We start from the raw sequence: 19656 nt of genomic DNA, 5'->3' as shown, positions 1-19656 counted from the left end.
CCCCCCCAGCTGAGAAGTGATGGGTGCAGGAGGTGGGGCAGGGAGGAGAACAACTTCCTGCAGCTGCAGGAGGTCTGACCCAGCCCCGGTTGCCATGCAGGGGAAGAGGAAGTCCTGTCCTCCCCAGCCCAGCCGGGACTAGCAGTTGAGCCCGGCGCAGGGTAGAATCCACCAGTCGTGTCTTCCCCAGTCCCGCCACCTGCGCCACAGTGATTTACCTCTCTGCCAGCTGCCCTGGGCACCCGAAACATACTGCTGGGGAGGGTCACATGACCGCTCTTGTGACTTCCCTTTGCTTCCCTGTCAGAAAGTCATTTTTCTGCAGGAAAGCAAAGAAATATGCGGGGGACATAAATTCTGCGCATGTGCAGTGGCACAGAATTCCCCCAGGAGTAAATTATTATTATAGATGCATTGCTTTTGGGGTAATGTATTGTTGAAAACTGAGCAAATTTTAAATCAGTATAAATATAAAATCTGTCCTTTTACAGAATCATATTTTCTGAACATAATGCTTAGTCACTTTTAGAAGATTACACCCACATTCCCTCACAAATATTTTATATACCATGTACAATCTCATTGCATTATCAAGTAATTACAAGTAAACCAAATTAAATCTTTGCAGACACTGTAAGAATGTGGATGTAAAACTTTGAAAAAACAGCTGCTCAAGAATCCCAGCTCTTTCCTCCAAGCCACGAGGAGTTAATGTAGTAATTGGATACAGTGATGCATAATAATTTACATGAAAAATAGGTTATAGTATCCAATTGACTGAAATGCTGGCCAGACTAAACAAGGTTGTATTTAATTTATAATGTTTAATTAGTTTCCTTCCCACCCCCAAGCTATTTATCAGGCAGTGAGTTTACTCTTTCTTGAAGATTTCCCAGATTTTGTTGCTGTGGTTGATTGTTAATATAATAAATACATTTCTGTGGATCCGGTAGTCAGCTGTTTTAAAGTTTATCATTTATACCCTTGTTTTTCCACTATTTCAGTAACAGACCCAAAAGAATAAGGAGCTTTTATTACTAAGTTCAAAATCACAGTGTAGGATTTACATCCTTCTATTGTTTAGCTAGCAAACAATAAATCACCAATCTAGAGATAGACATCTTTCATCAGATTAGTCTTGCACCTACAGTATTCAGCTAATTTAGCATCAGAAGACCCAGAAACATTCCCTACTACCACATACTTGCTACTGATTCAGTTTCTCATTTGTGAGAATCAATTTTCTCATGTGCTGGAATCTTGCTTGACTTGGGGATTCATATGAGGATTTCTGTAATAGTTTAACTCTGCTATCATCCAGTTTACCAATATGTACACAGAGTGGAATTTTCCCAAGCCCTCTGTGCATGGGCTGAATCTCACTATGGTTACAAGACAAGGGTGGATTTAAGATAATTAATCCCTTTGTAGGTGTGGTAAAAGATTAATTTATTTATATGCATGGCAAAAAAGTTAATGTTCTTGCATTTATATGTTATATAGAGAACCAAACAATATACTCACAGGAAATCTTAATACAAACAATACAAAAGCCCAAATAACTAACCCTAGGAAACAACTTTCCTTCCTATTGCTGACACTTACGCATCATACATTGGGTGCCTTGCTCATTCCAACAGTTACTATTTATTCAACCTTCCTTTAAGTTCTCTTTGCTAGTTAAATGTCCCTTCTGTTTGGATCTCTAACCTGCTGGGGTGGTTGTGGCATATTTCCATCTAGTGGAAATTTGATATAATTGCAATATAAATTCAAGCAAACTGAGAAACAGGCTAGACCAGTGGTTCCCAAACTGGGGTTCGCAGAATGTTACAGGGGGTTCGCCAGAAAAATTTCACTAATGGCGGCCAGAGGACCCCAGGCATTGGAGGCAGCAGGTGGGACCCGGTTGCAGGGCAGACAGCCCGAGCCCCAGGGAGAGCAGGGCCGGATAGTTTGGGCTGGCAGCCAGCCGGCCCGAACCCCATCGCTCCGCGTGGGGCTGGGAGCCCAAGCCCCAGGGAGAGCGGGGCCGGGCAGTTTGGGCTGGCAGCCCATGCCCTGCCCCCATCAGCGAGGGAGCCGGCAGCCCAAACCCCAGCGCTCCAATCAACTTTTGGCTGAGTTTAAGAAACGAGTACCCCCTTCTGACAGAAAAAGCTGCTGCAGTTTTGTTACCATTTTCAACAACATACTTATGCGAGAAAGCATTTTCCTCGTATGCACATCTGAAAACCAAATACAGAAACAGACTTGATGCCGAACCAGAACTGAGACTTTATCTTTCTCCAGTGGTTCTGGACTTCCAAGAGCTATGCAGAGCAAAGCAAGCGCATCCATCACACTGAGGAAATTTAAACTTAAATCCCTGGAAACATTCATTTTTAGGAGGGGGTTCACGAGATTTCACAATTTAGTGAAAGGGGTTCGCGGGCTGTTAAAGTTTGGGAACCACTGGGCTAGACAGATGTGGAGCCTCAGAGAAGTTTTAGCCATGTCTAAATGATATTGAATGGTTGTTTCCAGAAGAGCATTTTTGGAAGCCTAGTTTAATAAGAGCCACTTTCAGATACTTTACACTCTGTGCTTCATAAAGAACACCGCACTTTGGTGATGAGCTATTGACAGGGCCGGCTCCAGGGTTTTGGCCGCCCCAAGCAGCCAAACAAAAAAACAAAAAAAAGCCGCGATCACGATCTGCGGCAACAATTCGGAGGGAGGTCCTTCGCTCCGAGCCGGAGTGAGGGACCGTCCGCCGAATTGCCACCGAATAGCTGGACGTGCCGCCCCTCTCCAAAGTGGCCACCCCAAGCACCTGCTTGGTAAGCTGGTGCCTGGAGCCGGCCCTGGCTATTGATATGATGGCGATAGCTGAGAAAGATGGCAAGCTCCAGTTTACCACGATTCATGACTTAACAAGAATGCAGCTAATCACTACACAAAAAATATGATGTAAATGGAATCTTTCTATTTCTGTGAGATTGACTATGGATTAGATATAGTTAGAGCCAGAAAAATGAAATAATTGACATTAAACTCTAGGAGTCTCTCCATGAAGAATTTCCTCTAACTTATCAGGTTGGAAAGGTGCAGCTGAAGAGATGAACACAGTCCTAAATTCTCGTTTCACAACAAATAGAAATGTGGTTTCAAAGTAATGCAAATTTAGAGAACGACTGCAAATTGTTGATGAATCCACTGTCTCAGATTAAGAAAAATCAGCTATTAGAATCTGATACAATTGAATCAAACATGGACTTTGATCTAATTCTTACAAAAGGGAGGTTGACCCTAGAAAAGGCAATTGAAGTATGTTAGGGCACTACCCTGGGACTCAAGAGACCTTGCTTCAATTCTCTGTTCCGCCAGCATTTTCCTGTGTGACCTTGGGCAAGTCACCAAGTCTCTGTGCCTAAGCTCCCCATGTGCAAAACAGAAATAGTATTCTCTGCCTGACAGAGGTGCCGTGAGGAGAATTATAGCAAAGATTGAGAGTCACGAAGATACTACGGCAATGAAGGCCATATGAAGTACCTAACACAGAGTACAGGAGGAATCCAGAGAGTTTATTCTCCTATGACTACAGATCCAAGCACTAATTGATTTTAATCATACCCAAGAGCTAACAATTGCTTTAACCAATAAAATGAGGTTTCAGCACATGAAAAATACATTGATATTACAAATGCAAACAACAACAGTGCCTGCTGTAGTCAGACAGCTCTCAGCCTAAGCTCCGCCATTGTCTCTGTCTCTTGCCCCTGGTCCCCGCTGGAACTCCCACTCCGGGGCATTCTCACTGCTCCCTGCAGGAGTTGGGCTCAGTCCCAGGGTCCTACTAAGTCTAATTATCTCAATCCAGCTACAGGGCACTCTCAGAGCTGCAGTGTCCATCTTCCCTGAACAAAGGGTAAGGAAAATAAAAGGATATCACTGCCTTGGTCTGGGATCCCCTGGCCATTGGGCTCCCTAGCCGTCTCTAGCAGCATCTCTTCTTGGGCAAACTTTCCCCCCTTGTTCTGTGGCTAGTTTCACCTTTTAAACTGCTGTTCTCCAGGCAGAGAATGCTCTGCCGGTGCACCTAACTGGCACTGCCTGAATGCTGGGATTCTCGTGAGGCTTGCTGTCAGTGGGATGGAACATGCCCCATCCAACTAAGAAACCTTTGCTTGGGGGTGGAGGGTGGCTGTTTGAGCATCAACCCAGTCCCGGTCTCCTGGGGCAAAAATTCTGCATTTGCTTGCGCCTTTCTGGCTCGGTGCTGCACCTAGAAGTTACAGGGCTGAAGTGCCAGATATCAGCACATAATCCAGGGATTTGAGTCCTGTACAAAGTATAGCTGTAGTAAGGGCCCATGGTCTGTGACCAGGGAGAAGGGACAAACCTGAGGGAGTCCACAGCCCACTTTATTCCCAGAGCCTCCTTCTCAATAATAGAATATGCTTTCTCCCTGGGGAACAACTTTTTGCTGAAATATAGGACAGGGTGCTCTTTACCCTCAAACTCCTGGGACAACACTGCTCCCAAGCCAACGTTTGATGCATCTGTATAGAGAACGAACTCCTGGAAGAGTTCTGGATTGGTGAGAACAGGTACCCAGCTCAGCTGCACCTTCCGGGTACTAAAAGCTTCATAGCACTAGTCATCTTACTGAACCTTTATTGATGTCTTTACCCTTCAGTAGATCACTCAGGGGTGCCATGATCCATGCAAAGGTGGGATGAACCAGCAATAGTATCCCACAAGGCTCAGGAATCAGCATATTGGTCTTCTGGTTCATGGTGCAGGGCAGGATTTAATGCGTGGACTTTATCCATCAATAGTTTCCCAAGTCTTCCTCCTACCTGATACCCTAAATAAGTCACCTCTGTTATGGCCAACTTACACTCAGCAGGCTTACCTGTGAGGCCAGCCTCTTCTAGGAAAGTCAATACTGCTCTTAGATCACTGAGGTGGTCTTCCCACATAGGGCTATAAATTACAGTGTCATCAAGGTAAGCCGCAGCATATTGCTGGTGGGTTCAAAGGATTCGATTCATCAGGCACTGGAAAGTCGCTGTGGCCCCTGGCAGGCAAAACAGCATGGTTTTAAAGTGGAAATGGCCAAAGGGGATTGAGAACATGGTATTCTCCTGACAGGATGCAGACAGGGGTATCTGCCAATAGCCTTTTGTAAGATCCAATGCGCTGAGATATTGTGCCAGGCCCAACTGCTCTAGCAGCTCATCAATGTTCATTGCAGCATTGGGTAAGTGTCAAACTTTGTGATGGAATTGACTTTACAGAAGTCAATACAGAACCAGATCATGCTGTCCACTTTGGGGACCAGGACTAAAGGAGTCCTCCAGGTGCTCTTGGACTCCTCCATGACCCCCATTCTCAATATCATAGACACTTCTACTTGGACCATGTTCCACATCTTCTTGGGCAAGGGCTGAGGATTTTCTCTAACCAGTTGCCCTGGTGTGGTCTTCAGATGTTATATGGCGTACGTTCTCCCCAGGTTTGTGGAGAATACCATATTGAAGTCTTGGATCATTTGCAACAACTGGGTCTTCTGTTCAGAAGCAATGGCCTCATTTAATGGCAAAAGTCCAGACTCTAGGCTATCAGCTACATTGAGACCTAGTTCAGGGCTCGCTGGCCAGGAATCTATCAGGAGGGTTTCCCATGTTTTCCATGGCTTGAAAATGATAGACCTTTGTCTCCCTCCTCTTGCTGGGTAGCTTGATCTCATAATCAACCGGATCCATTTGTCTCAGAACCTCAAACAGACCCTACCAGCGAGCCATTAATTTTGACTCAGATGATGGTAATAGGAGCAACACCCTGTCTCCAGGGTGGAAGGTTCATGCCTCTTGCTTATGTCCCTGTTCTTGCCTCCATTGAGCCCGAACAAGATTCTCCTTTGTGAAAGTGCTCAACTTTAGATGTTCACATAGTCAGGTGATGATGTACTGAGTCGCCCCAAGTGTGTTTGCATCTTGCTCCTCCCAACTCTCACAATGCATCCAAGATTTCCCAGAGCTGGCATCCATAGAGCATTTTGAAGGGCAAAAAACCCACAGAAGTTTGGAGTACCTCTTGCACAGCAAATAGAAATGGTGGGAAGAGGTGGTCACAGTGCCTAGACTCAGTCCCAACAAAACTGCTTCACTATCTCAACATCTTGTTAACCCTTTCCACCAGGCCATCTGTTTGCAGATGACACTCTGATGTCCTCACGGCCTTTATTTTAAGAAGAGAACATAGTTTATGCATCACCTGCAAGGTGAAGTTGGAGACCTGAACAGTCTATATTTCCTGCAGGAAACTTACCCAAGCAAAGCGAGTCTCATAAGTTTGGAAGCAATTGCTGTCACTGTAGCCAAGTGCAAGGGTTTCGCTTTGGGGTAGGGAGTGACATAGTCCACCACTACATGTATATACTGGTTTCCCAAGGAGCTCTTCTCTAAAAGGCTCTACCATGTCCATCCCTATTCTTTCAAATAGGGTTTCCACTTAGGGCATTGGGACCAAAGAGCCTCAGGACATTCTTAGCTGCCATCTATTGACACTCAGGACAGGAAGAGCAATACTCCCTTACCTTATGGTGCACCCTCACCCAGAAAAAGTGAGTAAATACCCAACTCCAGGATCTTCTCATTCCCTATATGCCCTGTGCAGGGAATATCATGTGCCAGCTGAATTATAGCCCTTCGGTATTTATGGGGTACCAGCAAATGAGTTCTTATTGCTCACAACTGAGGGTGTCTTTTCACATGATACAGACGCTCTTTCTCCAGCAAAAAGTGGGCGTGGTGTCTCGGGTGCTAGGGGTCTGCTGCCTCCCTAAACATGGATACCACCTGTTCACAGACACTGCTCAGCACTGCATCATCATGTTCTTGGATGAAGCTTCCCCCTTGTAGTAAGGTCTTGAGGTCCACAGCCAGTGCCTGCCATCCCTCCATCTGTCTGGCCATCCCTGGTCACACGGGACATCCCAGAGGGGGTCTTCAGAGTCCCCCAGACTCACTAGGTCCATGGGGTCCGCAGGCCAAGGCCTGCTCTGGGGCTCAGATCATTAATGATTTGCCAAAAGGCTGGCCAGTCTGAGCCTATAATCACTGGGCATGCTAATTTCTCTGCTAGCACAATTTTAATTGAGTCAGTGTGGGCCCCAACTGTCAGTTCCAGTCACTGACATGGGCATGGGCATGGGCTTTACATCTCCATGTATACACTCCAGGCAAATAGTCCTCTTTGAGTTGATTTTCTTTCCTGCTAAGGCAGCTTGTATCACTGTCTGGCTACACCTCAAGACCCAGTACCTCCTTCCCTTGAACCCATTCTGGGATCATCAACATGGTGGGGGCAAGTCCTATTAAGTGTCATCTTCTGCCGTCCAACCCTCTGCGTAGTCACACTCCATCAATGGGAACTCTTTCCTCATATGCCCCTGTTGCCAACAGGAATAGCAGATCACTGAGCTTATCCCTGCAGGCTCTGGCAGGGGACAGACTACAAGGAAGACCTTTGGACTTCAGTCATTTGTGTCCCCGGATGGTTGGTTATCTGGGCAACACCTCATCCAAACTTGGCCCTGTGTCTTGCCACAGTCTTCCTCTCTACATGCGTGTAGCTCAGGTCACCGTGGTGGGGTTTGTACACATTTCCTGTTGTGCTTGGGGTTCGGCATCTGCTTGCGGGGGTCTGGTGTCCTCAGTGGCCCTCACTGGTGAATGGACTGAGGCCACGTGACCCATCTCCAGCAACCCTTCAGCCGTGATAAAATTTTCCATCAGCTGCATTACCTCTGACAACGACTCAGGGTGATGCCAGAGAACCCACTCCAGGTCCCTCACTAGAAGTATAGATACAAACTGCTCTGTGAGGACCTACTCTGCAACTTGAGCCCTGGAGCGCTCCAGGAGAGAAAGCCATCACCAGCAATGCTCTTTGAATCATTGCACCATTTCCTGGGGGTGAGCCTCTTTGGGGAAGGTCTCCACCCAAAAACACTGCTGATGAGTCTATTTGCTAATATCCAGATAATCTAAAATAGTGGTCTTCACCCAACAGTAGTCTCTAGCCTGTTCTGGGTCAAGGTTACAGTATACCAGCTTTGCCTCTCACATCATGTAGAGGGCTAAAACTAATGCCCAATGCTCTGGAGGCCATTGAGAGACCAATGCCATTCTCTGAAAGGTGAGAAGGAATGCTGCTGGATTGTCTTGGAGCCCATGTTAGTTAACTTTACTGACATAGGTGGCAGAGCTCCCTCTGGCCTACTGGGTCTCCCTGTGCAGAGGGCAGGTTTTTACTACTGCAAAAAAGTCTCAAGTTCTTGCTGGTGGGTCACAACCTCCTTTAGCAGCTGCTGCTGCTATCCTGACTGGACCTGCTACTGGAACTGCTATTTCTGATTGGCCTGCTACTGTTGCCATTCTGCCATCCACTTATACCAGTGCTAATGGTGCACCTTGACTGATGCCCCCTCTCCAAGGACTGATGTGGAACCTATTACTGTCTCAAGGCCTTGTATCATGTGTAGGGTATCATGCGTAGGGCATCATGCCTGCCTTCTCCACCACTTTCAGTGAACCAGCTCTCAGCTTGAGCTTGGAAGTCATCTCTAGGTCTCTTGCCTCTGGGTGCCCACCAGAACCCACACTCCTGGGTAAGCTCATTGTTCCCTGCAAGAGTTGGGCTCATTCCCAGGGTCTTTTCAGAGGCTAATTATCTCCAGTCCCTGGTACTGCTCCTCAGGTCCAGCTACAGGGCACAGACAGAGAGCAGACATCCATAGCCCCTCTCAGAGCTGCAATGTCTGTCTAACGCAAAAGGCAGGGAGTGGGGGAGAAGGGAAGGCTGGTCATTGCCTCGGGCTGGGCTCCCCTGGCTACTGAGCTCCTTAGCAATCTCTAGCAGCCTCTCTTCTTGGGCAAAGGTCCCCCCCCTTGCTCTGTGGCCAGCTTCACCTTTAAAGTTCCCCTTCTCCAGGCAGAGCATGCTCTGCAGGTGCACCTAACCGGCACTGCCTGAATGCAGGGACGCTGGTTAGGCTTATTGTCAGTGGGATGGAGCCGTCTCCCATCATACTGCTATTGTTGTGCACTACTCCAGTCAAACCATTTCCAGCCCTCACACCTCACTGAGATAGGAAGAAAAATGCTGGAGGGGAAAAAAAGAAGCCTGAAAAGGACAGACGGTAACTATTCTAGAGAGCAACAAATACTCGCTCAGTCTGAAGAGTTTATTTTGGGAACTCAGGAGTAAGAGATAATGTGACTGCTAATGGACAGAAATTAAAAATGGTCAAAGATACTGGATGTGAGAGAAAGAATGTTAATGTTGACCTTTTCTGAAACAAAATGTTTTGGGTTTTTTCTGTTCATTCTTCTGTGCAGTACTTATTTACAGTCACATATTTTGTTTTATGTCTGAATCTTGCAGATAGTTGCTGTATGATCTTTGTAGGAATTATGGGCATTTCTGTATGTAAAACTTTATTATGCAAGGAAAATAATTAAATACTTGGATTTAGAATTAGGTTGAGAGAATTCAACTAATGTACTGAGAGAAAGGCAGCCTTTTTAAAGCAAAACTGGACATTTCCACCTGGATAGAAGTAAAAATTATGAAACAGTAGCTCCCCAACTGTGGTCTCAGCACCATCGGGAGTCTGAAGAGACCTGACCAGTCACAAGTGCTGGCTTTTCTCATTTCCAGCTGCTACATCACATTAAGAGGGTTAAGCATGCATTAAATACTGACCTAAGATTACTTTTCCACTTTAGTAATTGTTCTAGCTGACACAGGGATGTTATGCAATTACAAATAGGAGGAAAGGAGTCCTTGAGACATTTTCTGTAGTAAAAGGTGGTCCATGTAATGAAAAAGATTTAAGACCCCTATCTATAAGGTAATGAGTATGTGTTGTCTGAAGGATCATATACAGTTCAAGCAAACATATGAACTGGTGTAGATAGGCAACAACCACCATGGGATATGGTTCTGATGACTTATATTCAGATAATTATACATAATATGATCCCTTATAAAGGGTTTGTTTTGCCAAAGAAACAGGTAGTTCTTTGAACTAGTGTGCTAAGAAAACATGTACGGTACTTTAATGTACCACCTTTCACATCTGGGCACCTGGACTCAAATTCTACCATATGAGAGAAGCAAAAGTGAGCACAGTGAGCTAGTTGCTACTGGACAGTTTTCCAAGTCACATATCCATCCCACAGTTTGACACAATTAACACATTCCCCTCACAGAGGATGCCTAGGATTGGAATAGCAGGGAGATGCAGGTCAGGAATGTGGTGTACTGATGTTTGCAGAAGCTTATTCATCACTTACTTGCATTAGACCTGGTTCTACACAGTCCTATTAATCCCTCATGCCAGGGCTTTGAATCTCCCATGGTACTAGTTCTCTGAGTTAGAATACTTGAGAATGGTGGCAGTGACTCCAAACAGAGAGATGGAGGATTTTTTTTTAAAAAAGCCTCTTTTAAAGACAACAAAGTCTATTAGAACATTAGGCTTTCAAATATCTATCATTCAAATGAAGAAGAGTATTACAATGAACAGAATATTAATTTTTTAATATTTTTAAATGTACCCAGATACAAAGTTTAAAATAAAATATGCACAATGTATTAAACTTGTCAACTAAGCAGAAGTTAGTCAGTCACCTTGTACCATAACGACAGTTCTTCAAGACGTGTGTCCACTGTAGGTGTGTCTGCATCCCTGCACTGCTCATTGAAGAACTTTGGTAGCAGTCTGTCCCGCCCACGCATGCACTGCACCTCGCCTGCCACGAGGTTAGCCAGCATGCATGGGTAACCCTCAGTTTCTTTTCTACTGCAGAGTCAATGACAAGAACTCCAAAGTAGAGGGGAGGAGGGTGGGCTGGGGAGCACCCCCAGGGACACACATCTCGAAGAACCATCATTACTGCACAAGGTAACTACTACTACTTCAAGTAGTGTCCCTATGGGTTCTCCACTGTAGGTAACTCCCGAGCAGTGCCCACCACTGGAGGCTGGGACTTTGAAGTTGAGTCTGATATGGATGATAGCACCAAATTTGGCATCTGCAGCTGAATCCCCCAGGATGGCATAGTGTTCTGCAAAGGTAAGCGCAGATGCCCAGGTAGCTGTTCTGCAGATTTCTGAAATAGGGATACCCATGGAGAAGGCGATAGATGAGGAGATCGACCTCATAGGATGCAAGCATATTGAAGATGGGGGTGTTACATTACGCAATTGGTAACAAAGTTTAATACAGCCCAAGACCCAGTGGGAGTGTCTCTGAGCTGAAACCGCTGTGCCTTTTGATCTATCTGCAACGCAGAGGAAGAGTCTTGGAAATTTTTTGAAGCTTCTTATCCTGTCCAAACAGAAGGCCAAGGCTCTCCTCACATCAAGCACATGAAGGATGGCTTCCCTATTATCCTGATGAGGTTTGGGATAAAAAGCTGGAAGCCAAATAAGCTGATTAATGTGGAATGCAGAAGTCACCTTGGGAGTGAACTTTGGATGTGGTCTCAGCATGACCTTGTCAGGGAATAACACAGTGAAAGGGGGATGCGCCACCAGAGCCGCTATTTCCCCTACCCTTCTTGCAGAGGTAATGGCAATCAGGGACACCATCTTCATGGAAAGGTGAGTTAATGAACAAGTGGCCATAGGTTCAAATTGCAGTCTAGTCAACCCTTTTAGCACTAGGTTGAGATCCCATTGAGGAGTGGGAAGTCTGGGTGGTGGGAAGAGGTTCGTTATGCCTGTGAGAAACTTCTTTGTAGTCAGATGGGAAAAGACTGCGTAACCTTCTACCTGTTGGTGGAAGGTTGCAACCGCTGCTAAATGAACCTCTAGAGAACTAACAGAGTCCCAATTTCTTGAGAGCCAATAGGTAGTCCAGGACTACTGGTAGGGTGGCTGTATTAGGGGTGACGTCTTTAGGCTGGCATCAGATCTGGAATCTCTTCCATTTTTGCAGACAGGTATGACGCATAGTTCCTACTCTACTGTGTAATAGCACCTCCTGTACCTCCTCAGAGCAAGATATCTCTATGTGCTGGAACCATGAAGGAGCCATGCTTTGAGTCACAAACTCTGTAAGTTGGGATGGAGAGTCATCAGTGGATATAATGTCAGCTGTGACAGGTAAGTGTACCACATCTGCCTGGACTATGTGGGATCATGCTTTTTCTCTTGTCACTTTCAACAGTATTTAATTAATAGAGGGAATGGGGGAAAGATGTAAAGAAGGCCCTTGTCCCATGGGAGGAGGAGAGCATCTCCCATGGAGTGTCATCTGATCCCCGCTCTGGAGCAATACTGTGGACATTTCTTGTTCTGGTAAGTAGAGAACAGGTATATTACTGGCATCCCCCATTGTCTGACTATGGGGAGTACCACCGACTATCTCCCATTTGTGATCGTCATGGGCAGTGAGTATAATAGGCCAGCCTCCCCTGGTGCTGCCGCAGCCACCGGACCCCCAGTTGCGGGGTTTTGGGGTGAAGTTTTTGATTTCTTATGCCCCATGTAGGTTCTGGGGTGGCTGAGGAGGCAGTATGTGCTATTCAGCTTCCTGGGTTCATCGGTAATCTCCCTGAACCCAGGAAGCTGAGTAGAAAATACTGCCTCCTCAGCCGCCCCAAACCTGCATGGGGCATAGCAAAAGCTTCTTCTGGACCTGAGAGACGCTTTTCCCCGGGCAGCTTGGGGTCTGGTGAGGGGAGGTGCAGCTACAGCTGGCCCAGAACTTCTCTGGGCAGGGGTGGGGGGTGGAGGTTTGGGGCATCGGCCAGCCCGGGGCTCCTCAAGGTGGGGGGTGTTGGGAGGGGGTCAGGACTTTGGCTGGTTCGGTGCTCCCCCAGCCAAGAGGGGAGGCGCTCGGGGCTGTTCCGGGCGGGGGGGGGGGGGGGGGGGGGGTCTCGATGTTACCAGGATAGGCGGGAGGCAAACCCTTTCTTCTTCGTTTTTTTTCCTTCTGTTTTTGTTTTGTTTTAAGGCATGGCTAAATCAAATGTAAATGAAGTAAAGAAAAAAGCTTCAAGGGAAGCTAAATTTAGCCAATGTCAAGGGAGGTAATGATCCACGAACGGACAGCTCTAGTTCCGTCTCCAGCCGAGGCGATTGAGAAGGAAATGACGAGAGTCACCGGCTAACTCTGGCTAACCTCGTGGCAGGTAAGCTGCAGCGCATTCACGGGTGGGACAGACGGCTACCCACGTTCTCCTATCAGTAGCACAGGGACGCAGACATGCCTACAGTGGAGTAACCATAGGGACACTACTCAAAGAACATATGTTTCTCAACAGTAACATACTAAAGGAAGATAAAATGGAGCTGATTTCACCTGTCCTCTATTTAATTCACTCTGGGAGCATAAAGGAGAGATAAACAGCCTATGTAAGAGAGTAGCCTAGGCAGCATGGAGTTGTCACAATCACCCTATACTACTCCAGAAATATGGGATGTGCAAAGAGTAGGGAGTTGGAGAGGTGGTGTAGCCAGAGTATACTGCATTCTAGCTATCCTGGGCTGCCAGGAGGCTACCGCAGCCAGAACTCAAAATCAGAGCAGCCCTGAATTTCCTCTGAAGTACAACAAGGGCCTGGCAAGCCCCTGGACAGCAAGTATATAAAGGGAGCATAAAGGTGGTTTAAAGCCACCTTTGCTTCCCTCATTTCTTTCCCTGCTTCACTGGCAAGAAGCAGTCAAGAATCAAGTCACTGTTCCTTTTTTACAGTAACACTAAGCCAATATAAACTGTACCTTTTGAACTAACACACATTTTAAAAAGTTTTAATGTATGCAGACCCAGGTAGAAAATGTGGGATTTACATTGAACATCACATTCTAGGGTGCACCATTATGAGCTATATGCACATGGATGGCAGGCAGCTATTTCACAACAGCACGTACTATTCCTTTCTTATAAATCGGTTTGTGCAAAATCTTTCTGAAAATGGGGGGCAGTTAATATTTTATGGGATTCAATTTCAACTGGTTTGAACAGTTTTAGGAACTATTCAGGTCTTTTTAAGCAATGTTTTCATTTTCAAGATGTGTTCCCCAAAATATTCCACTCAACCCACAGTCAACCTGAGCCAATACTGCTCTGGGAGTTATGCCTGCAGTGTTATGGCTTACTACAAGAGGTAGTATCTGGGTCTCGACTAAGAATGCAGCCTACATGAGAAAAAAAACAAAACAGCTATATGTTTAAGAACACATCTATTTTCCCACCTGTATTCCAACTGGAATCCAGTTGAATGCTGAAAAATTTCCGTTTTGTTTCTCCACCAGCATTGCTAAACAATCTTTTATACTAACTGATTTAATATTGCTATTGAATTTAGCTTGTAACTTTTCAGTAAGACTATCTTGACAAAGTTCTGTATGTGAATAATACATTCTAAGTTCTTGCACTGATCTGATTCGCCACTGCCTTGGTTTGTCATTTATACCTGTGCCAAGTGGATGTAAAAGGGTATTATTGGTGTGAGTGCAGAATTCTGATTTGGTAATGTTTTTATAACTACCTTGCACAGATGTAAGTGACTGCACAAAACATAAGGAAGAGGAGAATCAAGCCCAGTATCTGAAATACCAGTACAGTCTCAATAGACCAAAATAATCACCACTAGGTGTCACCCTTTGATACTGTATAAAACACTATACATACGAACAACTGTTTCACTTTAAAATTATATGAGAGCAATTTTACTACCACACTGACTGCAATGTGGTATTTTATTCAGCATCTCTTCACTTTACTCCTAGTTTTGATTTTTAAAAAGTATCTCGGGTAAATGAATTAAGGAATTTGCTCCTACATCAGCTAAAAGGAATTCTTGTAGTCACAGTTCTACAGAGAATGTCAGTACATGACCCTTGCAACATGAACATATGTTGCAATATGCTAGAGGTATCAATGTATCATTCTTAGGTTACTTTTACAAAAAGGAGTCTTAAGGAAAAAGTGTAACTAGCAACAAAATAATGCATTTTTGAAGATGGGTAAGTAAATTACATTCTCCAATAGTCTGAATTCCTCCCACCCCTGAAAAGACAATTAAAATCTTTATTTGCAAAGAAGTAGGGTGCAACCATGCCCAGCCCTGCACAGATTCAGAGGGAGCCTGCCCACGAGTGACTGATCTGAAGTGAGAAGGAGCTATGCATCCAAAAAGTGATGGAGATCACATGCTCACTGGGGCACAATGGCTGGCAGTTCACACCTGCACCACTCCCTACTGTGGACTGTGCCTTAACGCTACAACGAACCATTAGTCTCAATCTGGTTTCAGAAGCAATTCTAAACAATTTGACTTCAAAACAATAGTTTTGCAGATTAATCATCAAAATACAGTGGTGCCATTTTATCTAAGGCTACACAGAGGTTTGTGAATGATAAGTATTTGCAGTTGTTACTGTTCATCATTTTTCTTTTTATTATTGTACCACAACACATATTTTTTATTCTAAATAAACCTTACCAACTGTGCAGCTGTCTTCAAGTACTACATCCACATTTCTGTCTCTGTATTCAACCCTGAAGTCAAGCATCCGTGGTTGTCTTTCCACTATTTGTCGGGATGGCACTACATGTCGAAACGCTGAGGATGAGGAAGGAGTTGAAGAAGATGCTGTAGGATGACTTGTGGGACCATAGGCTGGTCCTTGCAAAGTCTCTCCACCATATTCACTGAAAGATATATAGTTTAGAGAATTTAAATAGAACAGACTGATAACTGAAGAACTATTTGAAGAAACGCGAGGCAAGCGAGATGAGCAGTATATTCCCTTAGTGTCATCCACAACTTGCACTTGTGACTGCTATATTGTATCACGTATCTGACATACAGGCTGTTTTACTAACAATGTAAGAAATTATAGTATCTACAACATTTTCTTAAATATTAGCAACTAAAACGTTCAAAAGCGATTGTTTAAAAGCTGGTCCTACAGTATTTTAACAGTCTTTTGGGCCTCAAGTTTAATATATGTATTACAAATCACAGAATGACTTGTACAGTAAGGAACACAATATTGCAACCCCACGGAAGTACTACATATCCATACCAGAATCCCAAGGGTATCCCAGGCTTAAAATTCTACACAGCAGCCACCATTCTACTACTACATCATCAGGCTAGTGTCATCCCAAAATAGTCTGGGAGAAAGTGCAGCAGAGATGCATCCCATAATCTTAGAGAGACAAACCTATTTGCAAATTAATCAGACAGGTTAAAGAGGAAAATAAATAACTTTTTGCTTCAGGCAGTTAAGGGAGATTATATAGACATCAGTGTATTCGTTTAAGACCAAAATCTAGAAATATATGTTAATTACAGAATGTTGAATTCCAGCTTCTCCTTGAGCCTCATCTCCCTCCCCACTACTCCTGAGCACTTGCATATGGACCACGGGATAGTGAAGTGAATGTAGCTTTGCACAGATTAATTTGGAGAACTCCAGCTACAGGCTCTTCATTTAGCCTCTCTCCAAAGAGCACGGTGCTGGAGATTAGTAAGCAGAGTGATAAAACAAGGCATATTAAGAAACACCATTCAGGCCAAAGAGAATGTGGAACCACTTTGACAAAATGAGCATTTTACATACTAAAATGAACATTCCACCAAAGGAATCCAGGAAATAATGTTTGTAGAGTATGGCTGGAGTTCTGCTTTGCAGATGTCCTCAAGTGGAAGACAGTGACTACAGACATACAGTGAAATCTGTATGGGAAACTATCCTTACTAGGCAGCTCCAGATGTCCTGATGGTTGGTGCACACTAACAGTGTGTGCTTCAAGGATGGAATTTGAATGAATGATACTTTAATTTTTTTAATAGGGCTGCTGAAATTTGGGATCATGCCAATTTCTTTTTTCTTTTTTTTTTTTAAGGGACCTTATTTAGAAGGCCATATTCCACTTTCTTAAAAAAAAGTCAAGTAGTGTCTTGATGCAAAAGCTTTATAAAAAAAAAAAAAACACGTTAAATTTAACCCCCCCCCCACACACACACACACACACACACACACACACAGTGATGACATGAACTCAGTGAGCATAGCCAGTTGCTACACACACATGCTATATAATTAACAAACACTGTCTACATTCCCAACTGTCTGCTGGTGCAATTCCTATCATTTTACCTCCCACGTTCTGAAAAGAAAAAATTAAGTGTTATGCTTTTCTGGTAGTACAAAGGTCTCTTTTCCTTTTCTCTAGTCAGCAGACACACAAAGAGGAATTCTCAGCTATGTGAAACCTACAGGGATTTCAGAGTTCTAAAGTACACAAGGAATCTGTTTTGTTTTGTGCAGCTTTTAATTACAATACTAAGTACCACTAGGAATTTGTTATGCAGAGTTAAACAATGACCATATATTGATCCAGATTGTTTCTTTTAAAAGGGGGGGGGGGGGGAGATTACGGAATGTTAAAATTAAAAAGTGATACAATAGTTTCTGTGACAATAATTTTGTTAGTAATCCTAAATAGCATTCTCAGGACATACTTCTTTAAATCACAACTGTATTACATTTGGTGACCGAGAGGATATTTGTTCTCTGAAGATATTACTGTTCACCCCATTAAATAACATTAATTGCATTAAAAAAAAAAAAAAAAAAAAGACAGCCAATAAACACACTTGGCTACCAGCAGCTGGACACTCACATAATGATTCAATTTAGCAAAACCTTTGCTTTAGGAGATTATGGGTGAGATTTTCAAAAGAGCATAAGGGAGTCAGGTGTCCAACTTCCTTTGAAAGCCAATGGAAACTGGGTGCCTAACTCCCTTAGGCCTCTGAAATTCCACCTTATATCATTGGGGGGGGACCCCACAACAGCTTGACACACATTCAACTGCCTAGATTTTTTTTTTTAAAGAAAGAAAGAGATGCTGAAGAAACTTCAGAATTGATTTTTAACAAAGCCTTCACTTATTGCTGAACCAAAAGAAAAAAGTACTGCTAATCAGTCTGATGAGTATTTAGATTGAAAATGCTTTGTATGCATATGTTCAGGGGGTCTCTGGGCCCTACACGAATACAAATAAAAAGTAAATATCCACTCACTGCACTGAATAAACAAGGATTTACTCCTGAGTGTAAAAAAGGTGACTGTTGACAACATACATTAAATAAGTTAAGACCTAATAATTAAATACAGCATAGCTGCCAAAATACTGATTTACTTACATTATAAGTAGCATCTATCATAAGTTAAGAACATTTTAAAACATCATATTGAGTATTTGTCCTGAATGTTTTGTATCACAACATTCTACTGGCTCTCCCAAACAGCTGAATTCCTGTTCTGCTGTTTCCGATTGCCTCATCAGCACTTAGCAGATCATGCTTCAGTGACTTAGAATCACACAAGCCAAAACTGAATTCAAAAGTTTGAAAGAAAACAAGTGCACTGACTTTTTGAAGTGAGTAATCTACTTCCTCTGACACAGTATCCTTTACCTGCAACCCACTGAAAGGACACCAGTAACTCTAAGAGAGAAAAATTGTCACCACCTTTCATGCACGTGTGTGCATGCATCAAAAGAGAAAAAGAAAAAAAAATTAGCCAAGGATACGGGGGCAATTCCCAGCTGATAGAAAAAGTGCTTTGGGATTTTTTAGGTCCATGCAGAACAGATGGGACCTCACTTTTAGGGAATTATCTGACAGACTCAGACTTAGTCAACTGTATATCCTATAGGGACTGATCCCACACCTACTGAAGCCAGGGGTAAGAATTCACTGATGTTGATGAGGGTTGGATCAGGTCCTTAATCAGTCTTGGAAAGTTGAGGGGTTCAGTCAGCCCTCCCAGGAGTTGAACTCTTGGCTCTTTGGAGTCTAACTATTTCAAAATGATACTTACAGTATTACATCTTCCTCCTACGGGATAGAATTGGAGATGAAGAAAGAAGAGGTAGGGGAAGAGAAAGTAAACCTCCCACCATGACTACTATTACACAGTACCTCTTTCTACACATTATTGCTCCAAGCTTCTTTACTTACCTTTGTAGAATGCCATTTTCTTGTGGTATTACACCATTTATAGCTGCCTGTAAACAAAAGATATACAGTAAGTCAAACAAGCCAGGCAGCAATAAGACATCAGAAAAACTTGAGATATTTCTGCAAAGCAATTCAAATGGGCTTATACAAAAATGACTCAAATTTGCTTAAACAAAATCCCCAATGCTCCCTAAGCACATCGAATATTCTCCATTGAGTTCATACAAAAGCATCTGATAGTGCCACTAAAGTACATTCTTGTAATAAACCCTATTTCAAAGGAGACAGGCCTGAAACAAGACTTTGGGCCCAAACTGTATATATCTTTAACAGGTCAAAATAAAACTAAAAAACTTTCTAAATTTAAGGATTCAAAATGTTAGGGTGGTTATATTTGTTTGATTACAGACATGTTTGAATTACAGTTTCAGAGCCAACAGAGATCTGAATGTAAGATGTTTGTTTATGCCCATTCACATATTTCAGTACTTTTAACACAGAGCGGACACTTAACATATCAAATCTCTATCTAGAAAGTATTTTTCCTCTTTAATATTTTTGTACGGTTCTTAATTTGCTATATGAATTTTATGGGTAGGTACCA

The 19656-nt window shown here is 43.7% G+C and overlaps 1 protein-coding gene across 1 annotated transcript in view; it reads right to left on the bottom strand.

Annotated features, from left to right (window-relative positions):
• LOC112112195 (FAS-associated factor 1) overlaps positions 1 to 19656 on the bottom strand; it is a 320608-nt gene that overhangs the window by 229464 nt on the left and 71488 nt on the right. The window contains exons 3-4 of the mRNA XM_026651874.1: positions 19053 to 19099; positions 15516 to 15724 (exon numbers count right to left, since the gene is read on the bottom strand). Coding sequence (XP_026507659.1) covers positions 15516 to 15724; positions 19053 to 19099 — 256 coding nt within the window. The remainder of the gene's footprint in view (positions 1 to 15515; positions 15725 to 19052; positions 19100 to 19656) is intronic.

The sequence above is a fragment of the Terrapene carolina genome, unplaced genomic scaffold (assembly GCF_002925995.2).
Source record: "Terrapene carolina triunguis isolate 2854851 unplaced genomic scaffold, T_m_triunguis-2.0 Scaffold104, whole genome shotgun sequence".
Taxonomy (NCBI): Eukaryota; Metazoa; Chordata; order Testudines; family Emydidae; genus Terrapene; species Terrapene triunguis.
Note: the sequence above shows the minus strand (reverse complement) of the source record. Positions and strands in the feature narration are given on the sequence as shown.